This window comes from Drosophila sechellia, chromosome X, assembly GCF_004382195.2.
Source record: "Drosophila sechellia strain sech25 chromosome X, ASM438219v1, whole genome shotgun sequence".
Lineage (NCBI taxonomy): Eukaryota > Metazoa > Arthropoda > Insecta > Diptera > Drosophilidae > Drosophila > Drosophila sechellia.
The window spans coordinates 7,643,594-7,661,318 of record NC_045954.1 but is presented as its reverse complement, the minus strand read 5'-3'; the positions used below and the strand labels follow the sequence as shown (position 1 = coordinate 7,661,318).

Below are 17,725 nucleotides of genomic sequence, written 5' to 3'. Positions count from 1 at the left end.
ATAAACTGTGATATATTAATATTTAATTATACAAGATGCAGCTTCGTTTTCAGTGTATTTACAATTCGTAGCAATTCTTCCATATCTTTTTGTGTAACGCACATACAATTTTTCTATATCTTGATGGAAATTTATACCAATTACTAGACAACCAGGTTTTTTGCCGAAGACGCTACTTCAGCAATTTTGAATTTGCTTGAAAAAACCTATTATATATATGTATGTATATACTTCTAGATATTGAAATATTAGCTAGTCTTTGCAGTGGCTCAATTTGATCGTTCAAAATAAACATTTGGATGCGCTCAACTTTCGGGCTGAAACAATATCGAAGTTCCCTTGGAGCGCCGCCTAAATAACACACAATTTGTAAAAACTAATAACAAATTCACATCCGATCCTAGTGTTTCCAATTCAGATTGATTATCCTTCCTTCTTTCAATCAACTTTTTTCTTATGCTTCTTAATTACATAATATTTATGTATAATGGGGTATGCAAACTAGTTTCTATGCATTTCACAATTCGCTTTTCGTTTATTGTTTTTTTTTTAAATCGTTTTTGTTTATGTTGCATTAACTGTAGTGTATATTGTATTTGTATATATTAACTATATAATCTTTTTTTTCATTTTTTACATGCACAAACTCATGAGTCCAATGTAGGCAATTTTTATATTGTGTATCGTGTTATTTGTTGCTCGTAATTTGTTATTTGCCTTCTTGCCTTTGTTTCCCTAAAAAAAAAATCTATAAAGTTAAGGACTTAAGACTTAGTTTAGGTAGAACGCAACTGGAGACCCGCGATGCACCATCTCCGTTTTATCCAGGCTGTTTTTGCGTCGTCTTTGCCCAGCAAGTGGGTGGGTATAATATTTGTAATTTATAATTGGTTGTTAAATATTCTTGTCGATCGCCATGTATAATGTGATCTTCTGTATAAGTTGTATTATGCGTTTCTCAGTTAAACAGTTGACAACAAACAATAGTAGTCGGTATTCCGTATCGTTTTGCATCCATAATTATAGGTATTGTTTATGTATAAAAATGTGTAATATCAATTAATTGCAAATTGCCTACATTGCTTCTAGGTGCGTTGGAGCATGTGGTGGGGGATGGGGGTCGAAAGCCGTAAACAAAATGCAGATGCGTAAACGGATACGAAAAGCCGACAAAACGTTGAAACTAGGATTAGTGATTCAGCTGCTAAAGGCGGATTTTGGGGACGGGTGGTTGAGTGGCTGGGTGGATGGGAGGTTGTGTGGTTGACTGGTTCGACTAGGCGTGGATAGGGCATTTCAGATCTGGCCAACCAACTCCTGGATGCTGCGCAGTAGATCTTCCATATTTCACAAGAGATCCCGGTGAAACACCCAGGTGTGTTTTGTATGAGCAAACTTATGGGACAGCCACTGTGACTCCAGGAGATTGAAGCGGTCTTTGCTCAAATACAAAGGTTTGCCGCGCCTGCAAAATAGTTTAAAAATATATTAAAATCGTAACTTATTATATTAGGACTCTGATTACTCACTTGAGATCGCGATCCTCCTCGTCGAAGTCGTCCAGATAGAGTGAGCCCCAAAGACAGGCGCGTCGTCCACGAATAACTATGATGTACGTGGAGGTGACCACCAAAAAGATGCCTATGCCTCCGCCACAGGATAGCGTATGCTGATTAGGTGATAAACCAAAGGGATTAGCATTACTTTAATCAACATCGAGTGAATTTTAAGACTACTCACCCGAACAGCCTCGCAGCAGTCATTCTCCGCGCAGCAGTTCTGCTTGAGGCATACGATCGTCCCGCACAGCAGGCAGATGGAGCTCTCCTTGGGCACTTTATAGCAATTGAGGCACGGCCGCTCATGATAGTACTGTGAGGAAAAACGAAAAGCTCTTATTATTATTACCTATCCAAAATCCACATAGTAAATAACAACTCTCACCGTGAACAAGCGTTCGTACTCGCGCGGCAATTCAAGAAGTCGCGGCTGCTGCCACAACGAATGCTGATTGATGAGCACCAGTTCTCTGACCGTATCGGCCGGCGGACGCACCTCCATCAACTGCTGGCACCAGAACAGCGGCAGCGTTGTCTCAGTGCCGGGAATAAAGCATAGCCCCTTGCTAGCATTAAAGCAATCCCAGTCCATAGAATCTGTGACGAGCTCCAAATAGTAAACAAGGCGCACAAACTCCAGTCCCGGTGCCGAGATCTCCGGCATCTCGTGGCGATAGAGATGCTGGCGCAGCAGGGCAGCCACTCGCAAAAACGGCAAACATAGCGCCTGCAGCTGTAATTCCATGGACTTAAGGTTAACCTCGATCGTCGTGGCTGAGAAGACTCCAGGGTTTGTGGACGTTGTGGAGGAGGAACCAGCCGCCGCCGCTGCCGCCGAGCTGCTTGTACTGGGTATGCAGTCGCGTCGCAAGTGAGCTAGCTCACTTGTCTGGCTCAGCACCAGGGCCATGGCCTTTCCCAGCTGCGAGGAGCTCTGCTGCTGTTGTCCAGCACGGCGACGGTTGTTCGTGGTCCCGGCGGCAGACTCCTGCTGTTGGAATTCCGCAGCAGAATTGACACTGTCAGCGCTTGTGCTGCCGTACACTTTGACAATGTGATCGCACTCCAAATCGGTGAGAGTAACGCACAGCTGAACCACAATTTGATAGTATAGCAGATTGTACATGACTTTCACCATGCAAGTAAAGTAATCTAAATGGGATACAAAAAAACCATTGATATTTAAAAGTTCCATATAATGGTAATATATATATATATTATGCACAACTACTCACCCTGGTCGAGTTGCAGTGGCGCCAGCAGGATAAACTTGAGCAGCAGAGCAATGGGATCCGCTAAGATGCTGGGAATCAACTCGAGGCAGTGCGCCGGCAACGGTTCCGTAGCGGTAACGGGCAGGCCAGCTAACGAGGCCCAACTGCTCCACAGCGGCCATTCGACCAAGACACGCACATGTACCGATAGCACGTGCAGTAGCGGTACGATGCATTCCCGCTTTGGCTTGTATCGCGTGGCATTCGCTGTGCAAAGTGATCCGCCCCGCTGGATGATCTCCGCCTCCAGGTTTGTACGCGCAATCGAGGTAACGAATATGAACAGCTTGCGGAACGTTATCGAGGAGCATTTAGCCTTGCGCTGGGCAATGTTTGTCATCACCTCCATGACATGGCCCATGGCCTCTGTCAGTTTTGTGGGCTGCTGAAAAGTAAAAGGGTATATAAATGGTTTAAGCTTAATAATCATTATGCCTACCGGTATCGTTTCGTTCTCTTTAATCAGATCTGTTAGATCGGCGACCAGACGTTCGAATGGCTGATTACCAGAGCGGACCAGATGCGTGGGTCTGTCCAGTTGCGGGCTCAGCGGCAGCACCGAGTTTGAGAGCTGTCGGCACACGGGACAGTAGAACTCGCCACGATCCTGAACTGGCTGACGTTGTGTGGTGTACAGCGTCTTAAGGTATGCCTCTAGGCAACTGAGATGCACGTGGTGGCCACACGACTGCACATGTACACCGTTGTCGTAGGCCATATTGTTGGACAGATACCAGGACTCATCGCCGAACTTCAGACTGAGCAGTTCCGTACGCCTGTTGAATTCAGCCGCCAGTCGAGTGGTGTGCGCCAGTCGGGACTCATCCTCCGCGTTTAGCGGCAGCGGCAGTCGCTCGGCGATGCGCCGCCGATGACCAACAATGCCACTGGACTCGACCAGAACAACCAAGCCGATAGGATTCGATTCTGTACTGGGCGTAGTGCAATTGCAGATTATGCAGTCGTACTCTTTCTCGCGCGGCTGCTCCTCGTACAACTCCTCATCGTCCTCGTCCTCCGGTCCGTAGCCCATGCCACTGGATGACGCTGCAGCGGATTGCATGAAGAGCTTCTGCTTGTTGGCAAAGTCTTGCATCATCTTCTGCTGGCGCTCGCGTGCCTTTTTGCGGCGCTCCTCCTTCTCCTTGGTCTCGCGTGCTTTCGCCTCCGCTTGTTTTTCACGCTGATTCGGCCAGAGTCTCGCACGGATGTCGTCGATGCTCACGGCGCACTGCTCATCCTGCTTGGCGATCTTGCGCAGCAGATTACCAATAAAGAATGGTCCGTCGCCGATGCGCGAGGAGGATACATGGATGTTCTTGTAGTTGCGCTTACTGCGTCCTCTCTCAGCCAGGGCAGTGCTCTCCGCTGCTGCCATGGAGGTGCTGGCTTCGTTACAGTCCACATCCATGCTCGAATCGTCGCCAGATGATTGATCTTCGCCGTCGCTCAACGAGAAGCTGTCTAGCGTGCCTGAGAGCTGAGAATGGAGCTTTAGTAGCAGCGACAAAATGCTTTCGTCCAAATGCAGCTCATTCTTATTGCTGCCACCGATGGCAATGTCCACGGATCGCTTACGTGCTCCACCCGTTTCGTAGTTCATTCTACGTCCAGTGCCGCTACCACTTACGCCGGATGTAAAACTTCCGCCGGCGCCCAGGGCATTTGATGGTACAATATCCATATTACCACTACTGGGTACGGCTACAGGCTGAACCCGCTGGAAAGGCAGGAGCATACCGCTGCCTGTGGGTGTGGTAGGCGAGAACATCTCATTGGAAGCCCCTGCTGGTGGTGTGGCCGACGCATTGGCGCCACCTCCAGCTCCACCCGCAATTGCGCCCATATTATTCGTTTCGGCTAGCAGAAGATCTCTCCGAATGGCCACCTCCATGCCACTCTCCGGCAAAGTGATCTGCTGCAGGGGAAAGTGGAAATCGAGAGCAGCCGGTGGACTCATATCCATGGCATGATTGCCTTCTCGCAGTAGATCATCTTCGTTGCTATCCTGCCGGATAACCACTCCGGTTTCGGCAACTACTGACAGATCCGGTGGTAGGGCGACCTCCATGCCGGGCACTCTCATCGGGACCAGCGCCTGGGAGACATTCCTTCTGCTATGAGCTCCCATTCCCAGTCCAGCTCCACCCGTTGCCTCATCTCCTTCGGCGTCCCCATGACCAATCATGCGCATCGTTTGCTCTGGATCCGCTACAACATCAAAGTCCAGATCTGAGTAAAATGGGTTCGACCGATAGCTGGAGGTGATCACTTGCGGATCGCGTGACTTCAGCGACACTTTCTTGACCACGTGGCGCAGGTTGCAGCTAAGATTGTCCGTGGGATAGCAGTGGAAGAGCTTGGGCGGCTCATGCCGGCCCGAGCCGTAGCCATGATAGCCCGGCCCGCTAGATGACTCCACCACAGCAGCCAGCGCAGGAGGGGCCCGATCTCCAGTTCCACTGCCAACATCATCACTTGTTTCCACAGCAATCTCTAAGAGGAACACAGCGAGAGCTAGCAGATGCTCAGAAACATCACGTGTGTGAACTGCACGGAATAATATCGACAGGATGGTGGAGTGAAAGATGCGAGAGTTCAGAATCTTGCAGGGATCAGTGAAGGAGCTCGTTGCGGGCAGAGCATGGGGCAATCGGAAAGGTGGCCATAGGTTACCACTTGCCGGCATCTTATCCTTGCTCTTCACATAGTTTGTAAAGCGGTCCAGCGATGATTGAAAGTCTCGACGATGAACTGCTCGCAAAAGGACGTGCAGCGGATCGTAGTGCTTCTCCCACACCTCGTCGATGGGCGTGAAGAGACCCTGCTCCAGGTTTTCGCTCCCACTCGACGGAGCCTTGTAAACCGATAGCTTCTTTAGGAAGGTCTCAAAGTTTTTGGTATGCACATTGCCCGACCGCTCCGGCATTAGTTCAAGGAGCTGCGAGTGCGTCTTGTTCTCGGTAGCCAACAAGGCACTGATCTCAATGATGCATTGGGTGGCCTCATCGTTTCCCAGATTGGTGCGACTCGTCACCAGGGTGGCCAAAAAGGTTAGGAATCCCTCCAGCATCGAGGATTGCTCCGCCTTTTGGGGCTGCTTCAAGGGAGCCGTCTCCAGCCATTGACCTACGTCGAACAACTCGATGGTGTTCTGCAGGAAGAAGTACTGCGGCAGGTTGGTGGCACAGATTTGCAGAAAGAACAGGTCCATGTCGGCCATCGAGTTGCAGAAGTTCGCCTGGATATAGGTCATCGCTTGTCCCTTGATTTGGAGACCATTGCGCACCCATTTCCCGGCCAGGATTTCGTAGAAGAAACTCTAAAAAATAAGTAAAAGTAAATAAACATTTAAATTGATTTAAATTTAATTTTATATACAAATTCCTTCTATTCTCTTAAAAATAAAAAATTATTTAGCGCACATAATCTTTATTTCATCTGAAATAAATAATAAAAAAAAAATAAATAAAGTAACAGTGCACCAGCGAGTGCGATAGTCATGAAACATCGATGACTTGGGAGCAGACAAAGTTATCGAAACTAGCTGTGACCTATGCTGCTTATCTCTCTCCCCCTCCACCGACCCTTCAGAAACAACCAAAAAAGAACGGTGCAAAACAAAGAAACAGAGCCAGTCTCTCCACACATTTGTGTGTGTGTGTGAGACAGTGTGTCTGCAGGCGGCGGAAAAAGAGAAAAGAAGAAAAAAAGACAAGTGAAACCCACATCTGTATGATTTTTTTTAATCAATCTCCGAGCGGCGAGAGCAGCACAGCAGATTAATCTGCCAACGTCGTCTAAACTCGACGCTCGAGCTCGAGACAAAACTCGACTCTCTGTTTTTGCGACTATCCCATTTGCGTTTTGATTTTCAGCGGGCGCAGTTGCGTGCGCTTCTGTCTGTCTGTCTGTGTGTGTGCGTTTGTTTGTTGGTTTGTGCAAGCATTTAATCATAATATTTAAAAGACACCCCACCATTGTCAGCACAACATCCCCAACGATCGTCGGATTTCGCGCTGCAATAAATAAATAAACATTCATATACAAAACGAAACCCAAATAGCAGAAACGCACAGCCGGCTGCAGAATGGGATTAATGAATTGGGTACTTCCCCTCCTTCTGGCCACGTTGGTCGCCCTGGAACAGCCTACACAAACGGACGCTCTGATCGAGGATGTCCTGGACATCATACATGTGGTCAAGGAGGTCACCTCCGGCGTCCTCAAGGCCTGGGACATTGTACAATCCTCCCCGTTGGCGGCCAACATTGATTTCCCACTGATGCGGGAGAAACAGAAGAAGGTGTTGCAGCGCCTCAAAGAAGTCAGCAAGCAAATAGACAATACCGAAGATCAGGTGAGTCAGCTGCGGGAGGGCTAAGAGACCGCTCCTTAGCTCTTCTTTTGCGTACCCTTGCAGTGGGCATTGCCAATTTGGTGAGCTGTTTGCACCATAGTTATTAGATCTGCTGCAAGGGTATAACAACCATGGCAACTGTATACTTAACCCACACAAAAAAACCCACTTCAGCATGCTCAATATGTTGCCTTGGCCATCGAATCGGTGACTAGCTTCATGCACAACAACGCTCCAATTATGGCCAAGATGAACGATATCTCGGACACGATCAATAGGATCTCATCGCGCTATCAGCAGATGCAGAAGTACGAGGCTTACAAGGACAAGTTGGAGATGTCTACGCTGATAACGTTTGCCGAGTGGACAGTGTCGCCGAATGCACATTCGGTGCACCATCTGATGGATCGTCTGAATATCATTCTACTTGGCAACGAAGATAGATCTTCCAACTCAACGTCCACCAATCTACTCCAACAGCTGGCCACTGCCTATGAGGTAATATAGTTTAACTTTTATGTGATCTACTCTGATTTCAGGCGAAAATTTTGGGATCATCGAACTTATAGAGCATTTTTAGCTTGAGTCATTGCGAAAGACATTTTATCAACCGCTCTATCTACTGGGATAACTGTAAAAGAATCTAAATTTTTAAGCCAAAAAAAGGAAAAGTGTAAACAACTGTTTTCTTTATTTACATTACATTATAGGGTGCTTCGAGCTGAAGCATGCTTGACTGTAAAAATACGGATTGTGATTGGGGTGTCAATTTGTGAATTGCTTCCTGCATGCCTGTTAACCGGATGATTCACGAATGATGCTCGCCCGGGATATGATATAGGTCTAGACACGAGGTTTTAAGCATTGTAAACTCGACTTTCCGGTTGACGCGTCACTTAAGTCTTTTTTTTTTTTTAATTTTTTTTGGCAAAAGAAAGTCTTGCAGTGTATTAGTCACCGTTTCTTTTGTCGCCAAATAACGGTTAAGGCCTCCGCACGCACTCTCTCTGTCACATGGAAGGCGCACAAGTGCTCCCATTTCTTGCGGGTGTGTGCGTGTGTGCGTCTTCTATTTGTGTGAGGTCAAAGGTCTTGTGTCAACAAAAGACTGCGAAACAAGTTAAACAAAACAAAAAATACACAAATAAACGCCAGAGGGCAATGCAGCAGTTTTGCCCCCATGCTGCGAAAGAGAGCGGAGAGCGCATCTCTTTGTTAGTGCATTGCGTCACGAGAAACCGGAAAGAGAGAAAGGAGAGTGCTAACAATGCACTCACTCAGCTGTTTGCCATACCAATTAGAAGTCGGCAAAAACAAAAACAATGCGGTCACAACTTTCTAGTTATCGATTGCTAGGTTTGCAAGTGCCAATATGATCACCAGTCGATTGAATAATTAAACTAAGTAGGGTATTATTGCTGTGTGTGAAACCGAAGAATCAAACAAAATTTGCTCAATTCCTGATTGCTGCTCACAAACACGAGTGTTTTGTGTGTGTGTGTTTACGCTTCTCATATCGTCTGGTTGTTAAAAGACCAACAACAATGCATGAAAAAAAAGCTTCAGTCAGCAATTTTTTTTGTATTGTATTTTCAACGAGCACACACCAACACGCACACATACACAAACAAACAATCGCTGAGCGTGGAGCGCTTTAAAACAGAAACTGAAAAATTACAGTAGCCGAACAGCACTCAGAATAACAACACCCAGCTGAAATTATATGGCAAGAGGCGAGCGCGAATTAAAGTAAATCGCAAATAATAAAGAATCGTGAAATCTCAGAGGACGGGCATCCTAAAACGAGGCTCGGAGTCTTTGTTTCCAGTTGAAGGAAGTTGAAGTTGTGGAAAGCAAGCAGTGCACCCTGCTGTTGCTCTTCTTCTTCTTCTTTTTGCCTTGCCCTTCCACCAGCAGCAAAGAAGTAAAACCTCAAAGTCGAAGAAGAAGAAATAGAAAAAGCAGAGAACCCAAGGCTAGACAAATTGGAATCATACAGGGATAAAGGGGGACAGGGAAATCCCTGTATTTTATATTCGCCAGCCTGATACATATCTTATCGTGAGAGTAAATATGGCGTCGCCCATCGGAGCATTAGCTGCTGTTGTTGCTGTTCTTGTTACACTTGTGATTTGTGGAAATACAAAATCAGCGTCGTTCGAGGGATGGATGCACCCAAGCACCCCACAAATTGAAGTGGACGCCCTGCGCACCGAGTATATCGCCCTGGAACGAGCTCTGTGGAACTATCTGGCCAAAACGGCCAATAGTCAGAACAATAAGGAAACCCAGATAAGGAAAGTATACGATTCGCATCGGGATTTCGATGCGAAACCCCAAATGAGACGCACCTTCGAGGAGCATCGCTACGAGATCCTCAATCACTATGAATGGTCGCTGCTGGAAAGGGATCTCATTTATATCAGCAAGCTTTACGATGCCTACAAGGTATTTCGACTCTTAAGGACTGTTTTTTAGATAGATCATAACATATTACTCCTCATTATCCGAATAGGACACCTTTGTAAAGCAGAACAACAGCGTTGAACTGGATGAACTGGGCGTTTTAAATCTAGCCGGAGCAATCCTGCGCAACGATAACACCGCCTCAATGCCACGAATCCTGCAGGAAATCGAGCGAGTGATGGTTTCTCAGACCCTCTACTACCGAGCGATGATAGTTAGTTAACCCACGAAACAGATTCGACGATCCCTCAGCAATATGAAAATCATATGCACAAAAGCAAAACAAGAAATCCCTTGTTCTTTGTTGAAAGCGATATCTCGCACTATCTGATCACATTTTAAAGTAGTAGTTTTCAAATTAAATACTCGTAAACTCATTAGATTCCCGTGGAAACGTTCACAAAATATCCCAATATGCAATAGCTTATCTAAAACCCCCACGCGATCTGTAATTACCGTGCTATAATAATAATAATACTACCAGTATGGCAGAGATTTTAACAGCCAGATGTGATGGCTAATTAGAGCTAAAAACAAGAGTAACACTCTATGTGTACCTGGTAAAAACTGCCAGACGGTTGAATAGAAGGAAAAACGCTGAATATCGATCATATTAATGAATTTCCCAATAATATAAACAAATTTCTTGCTTACAGGTGTCTAGCAATCAAATTTGCAATACCATGCAATCGGCCCAGCAGTTTATTTATTCACTATATGCGGATATAGCCCTGACCGAACTGAAAGCCTACACCATGATGGAGTTCTCGTGGATGATGTTGCGGGTCTACGGGAAGGGCAACTACACTCAGGAGGCGGAACTCATGCGTTCCGACTATGAGAAGAGGACAGAACGCACACTGAAAATGCTCAAGGATGTGATGCTACGAGCTGATCGTATCGTTTACCGCTGTGATCCGACGAAACATGTACAGGGAGTCACCTATGACGAGGTCACGCGCCTCCTTCAAGGCTACATTGAAAACGAGGTAGACTTGAATAACGAGGAAACTTGCCGGGAGACGTGTGGCTTTTATCAGTCCACCCGTAGCGAAGGCTGCTTTAAGGATCTCTATTGTTCCCGTCAACCGAAATGTACGGGTCGCCTGTACAACTGTCAGTTCGTAGACTCCGACATGTGGGTGTGCCCGTCGCCACAGAATAGCACGCGGCGCTATGAGTTCATCGAGTACGAGAACGGACGCGTCCTTGGCCAGCGGGGTAAGTGCACCAGGGGCACCACCAAGGTGGACAGCTGGTGGCGTTACCTTCTCTGGCACTGCAGCTACTGCTTCTGCCTGTGCGACGAGGAGAGTCTAAAGTCGGATCGTTTCTTCAATATGCGGGATACGATCGCCGATATCAAGCGCAACCGGTGAGTTCTAGTTGGATCCGTTGATTTTAAAATATCAACAAAATAGTAACTAATTATTTTTCAGAATCGTGACTGGTTTGCGTTTTGTAAAGCAAAATCGGATTTTCCATCTGCAAATCCAGGAGGGCGAACTTCTGCCGCGTGGCACTGTCAATCAAAGCACTCTGGAATGGAAACCCGTGGAGAAGTACAACGTCTTTGATCGTCATGTGAAGAATGGCGTTGACTATCATAAGTTGAGCTACGAGTATCGCACCATCGATCTGGACGATGTGGATACGGAGGACAATTCCTTTGTCGTTACCGGCGTGCGATTCCGTGTAGTGGGCACACATCTGAATTTGGAGGCCTATTACAGTGAGTTTGATTTCCTCACCGGCCAGCTCATCCAGCCGGAGTACAATAGCTATTGGAAGTCCAACGACAATACCGATGTCAGCGGCGCACGCAGGTAAGTGTGTCCTCTATTATTGGATAGCATAGAAGTAACTAACAACCCCTTGCTTTCAGGGAGAAACTGCGTCTGAGCAACGCCGACGTGTCTACGCGGACAATCGCACCATCGTTACCTCTGTCGCGCCACAATCAGTTCATCGATTTCACTAACACAGGACTGGACAAGGATGCCGCCCAGAGCACAGTGCCGTTCATGGACATCCAGGACGTGGTCTCGAATCCACCAGTACCACTAGCCGGCATTGGCATCTACTACAAGGGCCGCAACGGCTACGGCGGCTTCCTGGGTCCTAAGATCATCACCTACGACTTCACGCCCCACGTTCAGGTGCCAAAGAATAGATTCTAAGGCGGAGAGAGTCGGATAAGCGGTGCTGTTTCCATCCCGCACATATGTCATAGCTTTTTTAGATGTACACTACCTATCAATACACACTTGCAATTACTGTCGCATAGTCTAAGTGAAATCCGAGGAGAACAAAACGCAAGAGATGCAGAATCAGGCAAGACAATATAAAAAAAAATTATATTGAAATTTAGCCATAACAATAGAAATAAAAACGAATGAGAATCTGAGAGCCCAGAGAAGCGAGGACCTTCTTTCTATTTAAAGCGAAAATAACCAAAATAAAAGATTGAAGACTCACCTGGACGCGAAGTGGATGGATCATAAGCAGGGGCAGCAGATAGGGGCGCGAGGGCAGCACATCGTTCAGACTGATTCCCATTTTAGTTACCGCCTGGCAAACAAAGGCAGCCAGATATCGATGCAGGGGAAAATGGAACGAAGCCTGCATCATCTCCTCCTGCACGGATAAATAAAAGGATTTTATTCAAACTGCGATGAATTTAAACGGATTGAAAATACCAACCATAGATAGACGCGCCTCCATGAAGTAAATAGAGTCTAGCCACTCGTGCAGCGTCGTCACACAGTAGTTGATGATCTTCTTTGCCAGGTGGGCATGTGTGCCATCCTGCAGATGCGAGATAATCGACCACATGGGATAGGCACTGGCCTCAAGCTCGCAGGAGAACGCCGCATAGTAGCTATTTGGCTCGAATTCCACATGAGAAGCCGTCTCCCGCACATTGACATTCATGCCCTGTAGCATCTGGAGAAACTGGAACCACATGTCGATGAGATTGTCGTCCCGCAGAAAGACCAGGGCCACCGATTCGTGTGAAAGGACGTTGTTAAAGTCCGAGACTAGTGGCCAGTAGCAGTGGTCCTTCATCACCTGACGCGTGCAGTCGATGACGAAATGAAAATTCTTGTTGGGATCTGGGCGACAAATCAGAATGTTCAAAGAGCTGCAGTCGGAAATATAAAATAACTCTCACCATGCAATGTATTCTGTATGAGTATCTTGGACATCATTAGCTTCAGACTGATAATCATAACGTGCAGGAGCGACAGTTCGTTGACCATCTTGAGGGCCAGACTTTCGTTGGAGAAGAGTTGGACGCTCATGTGGACCACCCGGTTGCTGAGCGTGTCCGGATCACGGGACATTTCCAACACGGACGGTATGCGGCTGTAGTGCATCACAAATGTGCGGGTGAGGTGTTCCTTTGGGGCAGAAAACGAATAAATATTGATAAAGATATGGAAAAATCATATAATCTCATCGAAACTAACCTTGTAATCCTGGTCAGGCAGCATGTTCAGCAGAAAGCAGACCAGAGTCTGTGGAAACTCGAACTTAAATGTCCAGAAGATGAACTCTTCGAGTAGCGTGGTGTGGACCAGTTTGTCGCCGAGAGCGGGCAGATCTCTGTACTCATCGGGTGGCTCTGGGTTTGGAAATCTGTTGACGGCATCCTCGTACTTCTCACGGTTCGCCTTCAAGAAGCGTCCATTTCGCGTGTCCTGGCACGGTGCTTCCATGAAGAAGGCATACACCTCCGGATTTATCAGCGTGCGCGTCATAACTTTGCGCATTATCTCGCCCATGTTGTTCAGATCGATCAGCATGTTGGCGAACTCCTCGCATGAGTATGACGTTATCGCCTGCACCTCCAGTGGGGTGTCGCTGTGCTCACGGAAGTGCTGCAGCAGGCGGAATAGCAGCTTGGGCATTATGGCCTCGGCCACCGCCAACAGATTGTTTGGCACCGGATCGCGATTGACCCGGTTATTGATGCCATGATCACTGCAAAAACCCTCCGCCTTCATGACCGAGGTGTCACCACAATCGCAGGCACCCCCCGCCTGTGACAGGAACATATTGAAGTCGTGGTTCGTGTGGTTGCCCTTCTTGAAGCAGTCCCGGCATATGGACATGCAGGGCGATATGCCGCAGGTGCGGCACCTGTAGGCCACCACATGGGGCACCCATACCAGACCGCATTTGGCGTGGTTGTCATAGCTGCGCACTGCAAAATAAAATTTCAAAAATTAAAAACAATTCATTGAATATATGGGAGTAGCAGAATATAAGTCAGCTATAAAATAGGTTTGGACACATAAGGAGCAAGGACATCGCCACATAAAACCAAAGAGCTAAAAAAGTTATCATGTTTAACCAACAGACACATCCGCAAGTACTTAAAAAGTTAAGAATTTGGTCTGTACTTAGCTGAGAGGCCCTGGCCAACTATCGATTTTCTTAAATATTATGGGTCATTGGAATGCGGTTATTACAGACAAAGGGCATCAAGAAATCAGTGCCATAATGTACACAGGCACAATTTTATAGGTATGCGTAAGACAATATTGTTGGTCAGTTAATCAGTATATGTATATGTATATTTTTTCTAATTAATAATAATAATATAAAAATATATCTACGGTAATTCGACCTAAGAAGCTGTATCAGGTGTTTTTAATTAATTGAACTCGACGAATTCATATGCAAAATCATCGAAATAATCGGTCGATTGCAATGCATTGTTCCCGCCTCTGATCGCGAAACGATTAAATATCGCTGGCGAAATTGAGCGATGAGGTGAAATTGTAAAACCAGTCGAGGCCAGCTGATTTGTTCTGACCGACCGCATTGCCTTGCTATTGCTATTGATTTGATTTGAGTTCCAAAAATAAAATGATGCACTCATTGCTTAGTTAATTTCTTGCTTCTGGTTGCGTGACTCTTTGATTTTTTGTCTTCGGACTGCGTTCTGGGGCGTATATACGTACATACGATTGTTTTATGTTTCGTAGTTTATACACATATGTATGTACATACGTATTCCGCTCGGACCTTGTTGGCTAAAAAGGTCAACGTTGTCGGCCGCCGCATGCGGAAGGAAATCGGATGGATTGGCCAATAACAACCACAGTGCAGCGGAAAGTTGATTGACAATGTTGTAAAATTGTAATAGCGATCGATCAACGGAAAGTTAGCAACTCTTTCTCGCTCTCACTATCTTGGCTCAGCAGTCTCTTTCTAACTCAGAACTTTTGGACAAGGTCCGAAAAGTGGGAAGGGGAGGTGACATGACATGGGAACGGAAAGAAGGTGCACTCTCTCACCCTCACCCACACACGCACGCACGCACACACACACACACACAACCCCACGCAGCCCAATAACATAACGGTCTTTCGGTCAATTGCCGTTGACAGCTTACAGTGGGCCACATCACATCCGCCCCTCGCGTCCACTGTGCGTGTTTTTGTCAAATCAACATCAATGACGGTCAATCAACTTTTGCCGCACCAGTGCAATTTTGCAATTGTTCTTGCAACAGAGTAACAAACAAAAAGGTGGGTATAACACAAAAAATAAGAGGAGCACTTAGCGGTGACAAAAGGTGCCATCATATAAACAAGCACCATCTGCATTCGTGTGCGTGTGGTTTTGGGACGGATGCTGCGGAAACATTTATTACGCAAGGCGTACCGAAACAGCTGACACAAAGCCACAAGGTGCAAGCTGCATTCCACTGTGCGTGTGCGTCTCCGCCCGCCAGTTAGCACGAGTGTGTGTATGTCTGTGCGTGTGACAGAGCTGACAAGTGGGACAAGCAAGACAAGACTAGACGCGACAAACAACCATAAACGATAAAAGCAACTTTGGCGACATACGCAGCCTGGCACAAAAAGTAATAAGTAGTGATGAAAATTATGCACAAATACAGCATTGCAAATAGATGAGCAGTTGAGATTAAATTGGGCTAATGTTGACTCCCCTAATCAGTGCATATGTGTGTGTAGTGAGTGTGCGAGAGAGTGCGCTTGATTGCTGTTGCCATGGTGGTGCACTCGCACTCTTCACGCTGCCTTGCACCTTGCTTTTATGCTCTCTTCCTCTCTACCTTTTCTTTGCGTACCCTACAACCATTACATTTCACAGACACACACACACATAACGCAGGTAACACACACATGCTCGGTCAGAGTTTCAGGGGCAACGGACTTGCGATCAGCTGTTTGGCGATAGAAAATGCAACACACTTATCGATATGCACACATTGGGACGTACCAATTTTAACAAACTCCTGTGGCGTCCGTCCGCCGGCAATGAGCCATCGTATCCACTCGATGTTGTCCAGATTGTCGATGGGCGTCCCCGGATTAAATAGGGTGTCCATTATGGAGTCGAGATCGGGTGTGGGGCTGCCACGGCAGCATTCCGTGTTGATCAGGGCGGCCACCTCCTTGCGGCTGCGCAAACTGAACGAGGAGGCGCCAAAGAAGAAACTTGGCTTGGCGCCGGCATCGTCGGATAAGGAGCTCGCGGCTCCCGATTCCGCCGCTGTGCCGGAGCTTGTAGTGGTAGTGGCCCCTACCCTTGACGGTGGCGGCGGTGGAGCAGCAGCGGCCGCCACACTAGAATCCCAATCGTGGAAGGGGGAATGCGAGTTATCGGTGGTTGTTGGGATTGCTCCAGCTGCGACCCCTCCGCCACCAACTGTGGATCCACCCGCGATGCGCACTGATGCGGGCGATGGTGCCGAGACTATGGGTGGCACGACGTACACCGAAGACAGATCCACGTCGGATGACCCGTCTTCGTTCTCCAGCTCCTGATCCTCTTGCATGGGCGGATGGTGGGTCTGCTCCCGCACCACCTCCTCGTCGTCTATGCTTATGTCGGCATTGGACAGGTTGTCATCCTCGTCCATGGTGATGGGCGTTTATTTGGTGACGTCGCCGGTCCGCTGCTCCGTTCCTAGCACGCTGAAATTCTGAAATTCTTCCAAACTTGGCCGCTCTGCTGCTGCTGCTGCTCTTTTTCTTCTTTCGGTTCGGCCTATTCAAACAAGTTTTCTTTTCGTCTTTTTTCGGCTTCGGCTGCTGCTTCTTCTACGTTACTGCGTGATTTTTTCTTATGATTTTTGTTGTTGTTGTTGGGGTAGTGGCCGAATTTTACCTTTATGTTTTTGTTTATGGCGAAGTTGCGTTCAATTGAAAATTTTGATCGAAACTCTTGTGTTGTCCCGGGGATATCAAATTAGAGTGGGGAAAAGGTTGGCAAATTGGCTGAACGCTGAACGGAGAGCTGGAAACGAAAAATTTCACAACACCAAACACTTGACACTTAGATCCGTCGGTTCTTGGGTTTGATTTTATATGTTTTACTCTCGACGACGTCGCCCAACTAACCAACCGACCGACCGACCGACCTATTGTGTGCTGTGGCTTTCGGGGAGCTATTGGCTGTATCAGCTATATCCCCATTGTCCGTTTCCGGATCGAGGAGTTCTCTGGCTGATGCCCTTTTCTCGGTATCGTATCGCACCGTACCGTACCGTTCTGTGGCCGTGCCGTGCCGTTTTTCCCCGATATTTTGCTCACTTTTCACGCTGTTTCATCCGCGAGTCTTGCAGATATACGAATATGTGCGCACACATACTCGTCGCGGACACACAAACACGCACGGAGACGACACCACACAAACAGGCACGCACACGAACAAACATACACTGGCAAGTGTGGCCAAATATATTAGTCGTGCATTGAACTTGCCAATTACGCCGATTTTAGCATGTTAGTCGCAGATAAAAGAACCGCTGGACCAGCTAGTTTGTTTCTTTGGTGCATGGGCGGCCCTTTAGCCGCTGCCTTTGCGTTCGCGAATCCCTTTAATCCTGCCAATTTCGATTTGCTCTACGAATCCACACACGGTCTTCGTTGGCGTGTATATCAGGATATCGATAGGTCTTGAATTTCATCCAGTGTGACCGCTCTACACCTGCACATACCATTGGTGGTCCCCACCATCACCTATCGATAACACCCCCTAACAACGCGTTGCCACTGGCCACAATGAAACACATGAGCCCA

At 47.3% G+C, this 17,725-nt stretch overlaps 2 protein-coding genes across 5 annotated transcripts; one reads left to right on the top strand and one right to left on the bottom strand.

The window, feature by feature from the left end:
• Positions 1-6: 6 nt before the first annotated feature.
• On the bottom strand, positions 7-17,594 carry LOC6620263 (E3 ubiquitin-protein ligase Ubr3). Of its 3 annotated transcripts, XM_032724256.1 has the most exons (12): positions 16,812-17,594; positions 15,921-16,752; positions 13,133-13,869; positions 12,835-13,063; positions 12,363-12,775; positions 12,138-12,296; positions 3,273-6,155; positions 2,795-3,218; positions 1,945-2,711; positions 1,741-1,872; positions 1,530-1,669; positions 7-1,465 (listed from the first exon to the last, which is right to left on the bottom strand). In XM_032724256.1, the coding sequence occupies exons 2-12, from the start codon at positions 16,561-16,563 to the stop codon at positions 1,348-1,350; spliced, it is 6,645 nt and encodes a 2,214-aa protein (XP_032580147.1). In that variant the 5' UTR covers positions 16,564-16,752; positions 16,812-17,594; the 3' UTR covers positions 7-1,347. The 3 variants fall into 3 exon arrangements, with proteins under 3 accessions (XP_032580147.1, XP_002044471.2, XP_032580148.1); XM_002044435.2 differs by having other exon boundaries at positions 15,921-17,594; XM_032724257.1 differs by having other exon boundaries at positions 2,795-3,215; positions 15,921-17,594.
• LOC6620262 lies at positions 6,677-12,078 on the top strand. Of its 2 annotated transcripts, none has more exons than XM_032724261.1 (5): positions 6,677-7,193; positions 7,368-7,691; positions 10,316-11,034; positions 11,099-11,485; positions 11,545-12,078. In XM_032724261.1, the coding sequence occupies exons 1-5, from the start codon at positions 6,924-6,926 to the stop codon at positions 11,837-11,839; spliced, it is 1,995 nt and encodes a 664-aa protein (XP_032580152.1). In that variant the 5' UTR covers positions 6,677-6,923; the 3' UTR covers positions 11,840-12,078. The 2 variants fall into 2 exon arrangements, with proteins under 2 accessions (XP_032580152.1, XP_032580153.1); XM_032724262.1 differs by lacking the exons at positions 6,677-7,193; positions 7,368-7,691 and adding exons at positions 8,866-9,641; positions 9,709-9,873.
• Positions 17,595-17,725: the final 131 nt, after the last annotated feature.

Excerpts from the sequence above, each read along its gene's own strand:
- LOC6620262 (XM_032724261.1), top strand. The coding sequence starts at position 6,924 with ATGGGATTAATGAATTGGGTACTTCCCCTCCTTCTGGCCACGTTGGTC. Across the intron at positions 7,194-7,367 it reads TAGACAATACCGAAGATCAG|CATGCTCAATATGTTGCCTT; the intron begins GTGAGTCAGCTG and ends AACCCACTTCAG. Across the intron at positions 7,692-10,315 it reads AGCTGGCCACTGCCTATGAG|GTGTCTAGCAATCAAATTTG; the intron begins GTAATATAGTTT and ends TCTTGCTTACAG.
- LOC6620263 (XM_002044435.2), bottom strand. The coding sequence starts at position 16,563 with ATGGACGAGGATGACAACCTGTCCAATGCCGACATAAGCATAGACGAC. Across the intron at positions 12,776-12,834 it reads CATACAGAATACATTGCATG|ATCCCAACAAGAATTTTCAT; the intron begins GTGAGAGTTATT and ends TTTGTCGCCCAG. Across the intron at positions 2,712-2,794 it reads GCCACTGCAACTCGACCAGG|ATTACTTTACTTGCATGGTG; the intron begins GTGAGTAGTTGT and ends TATCCCATTTAG.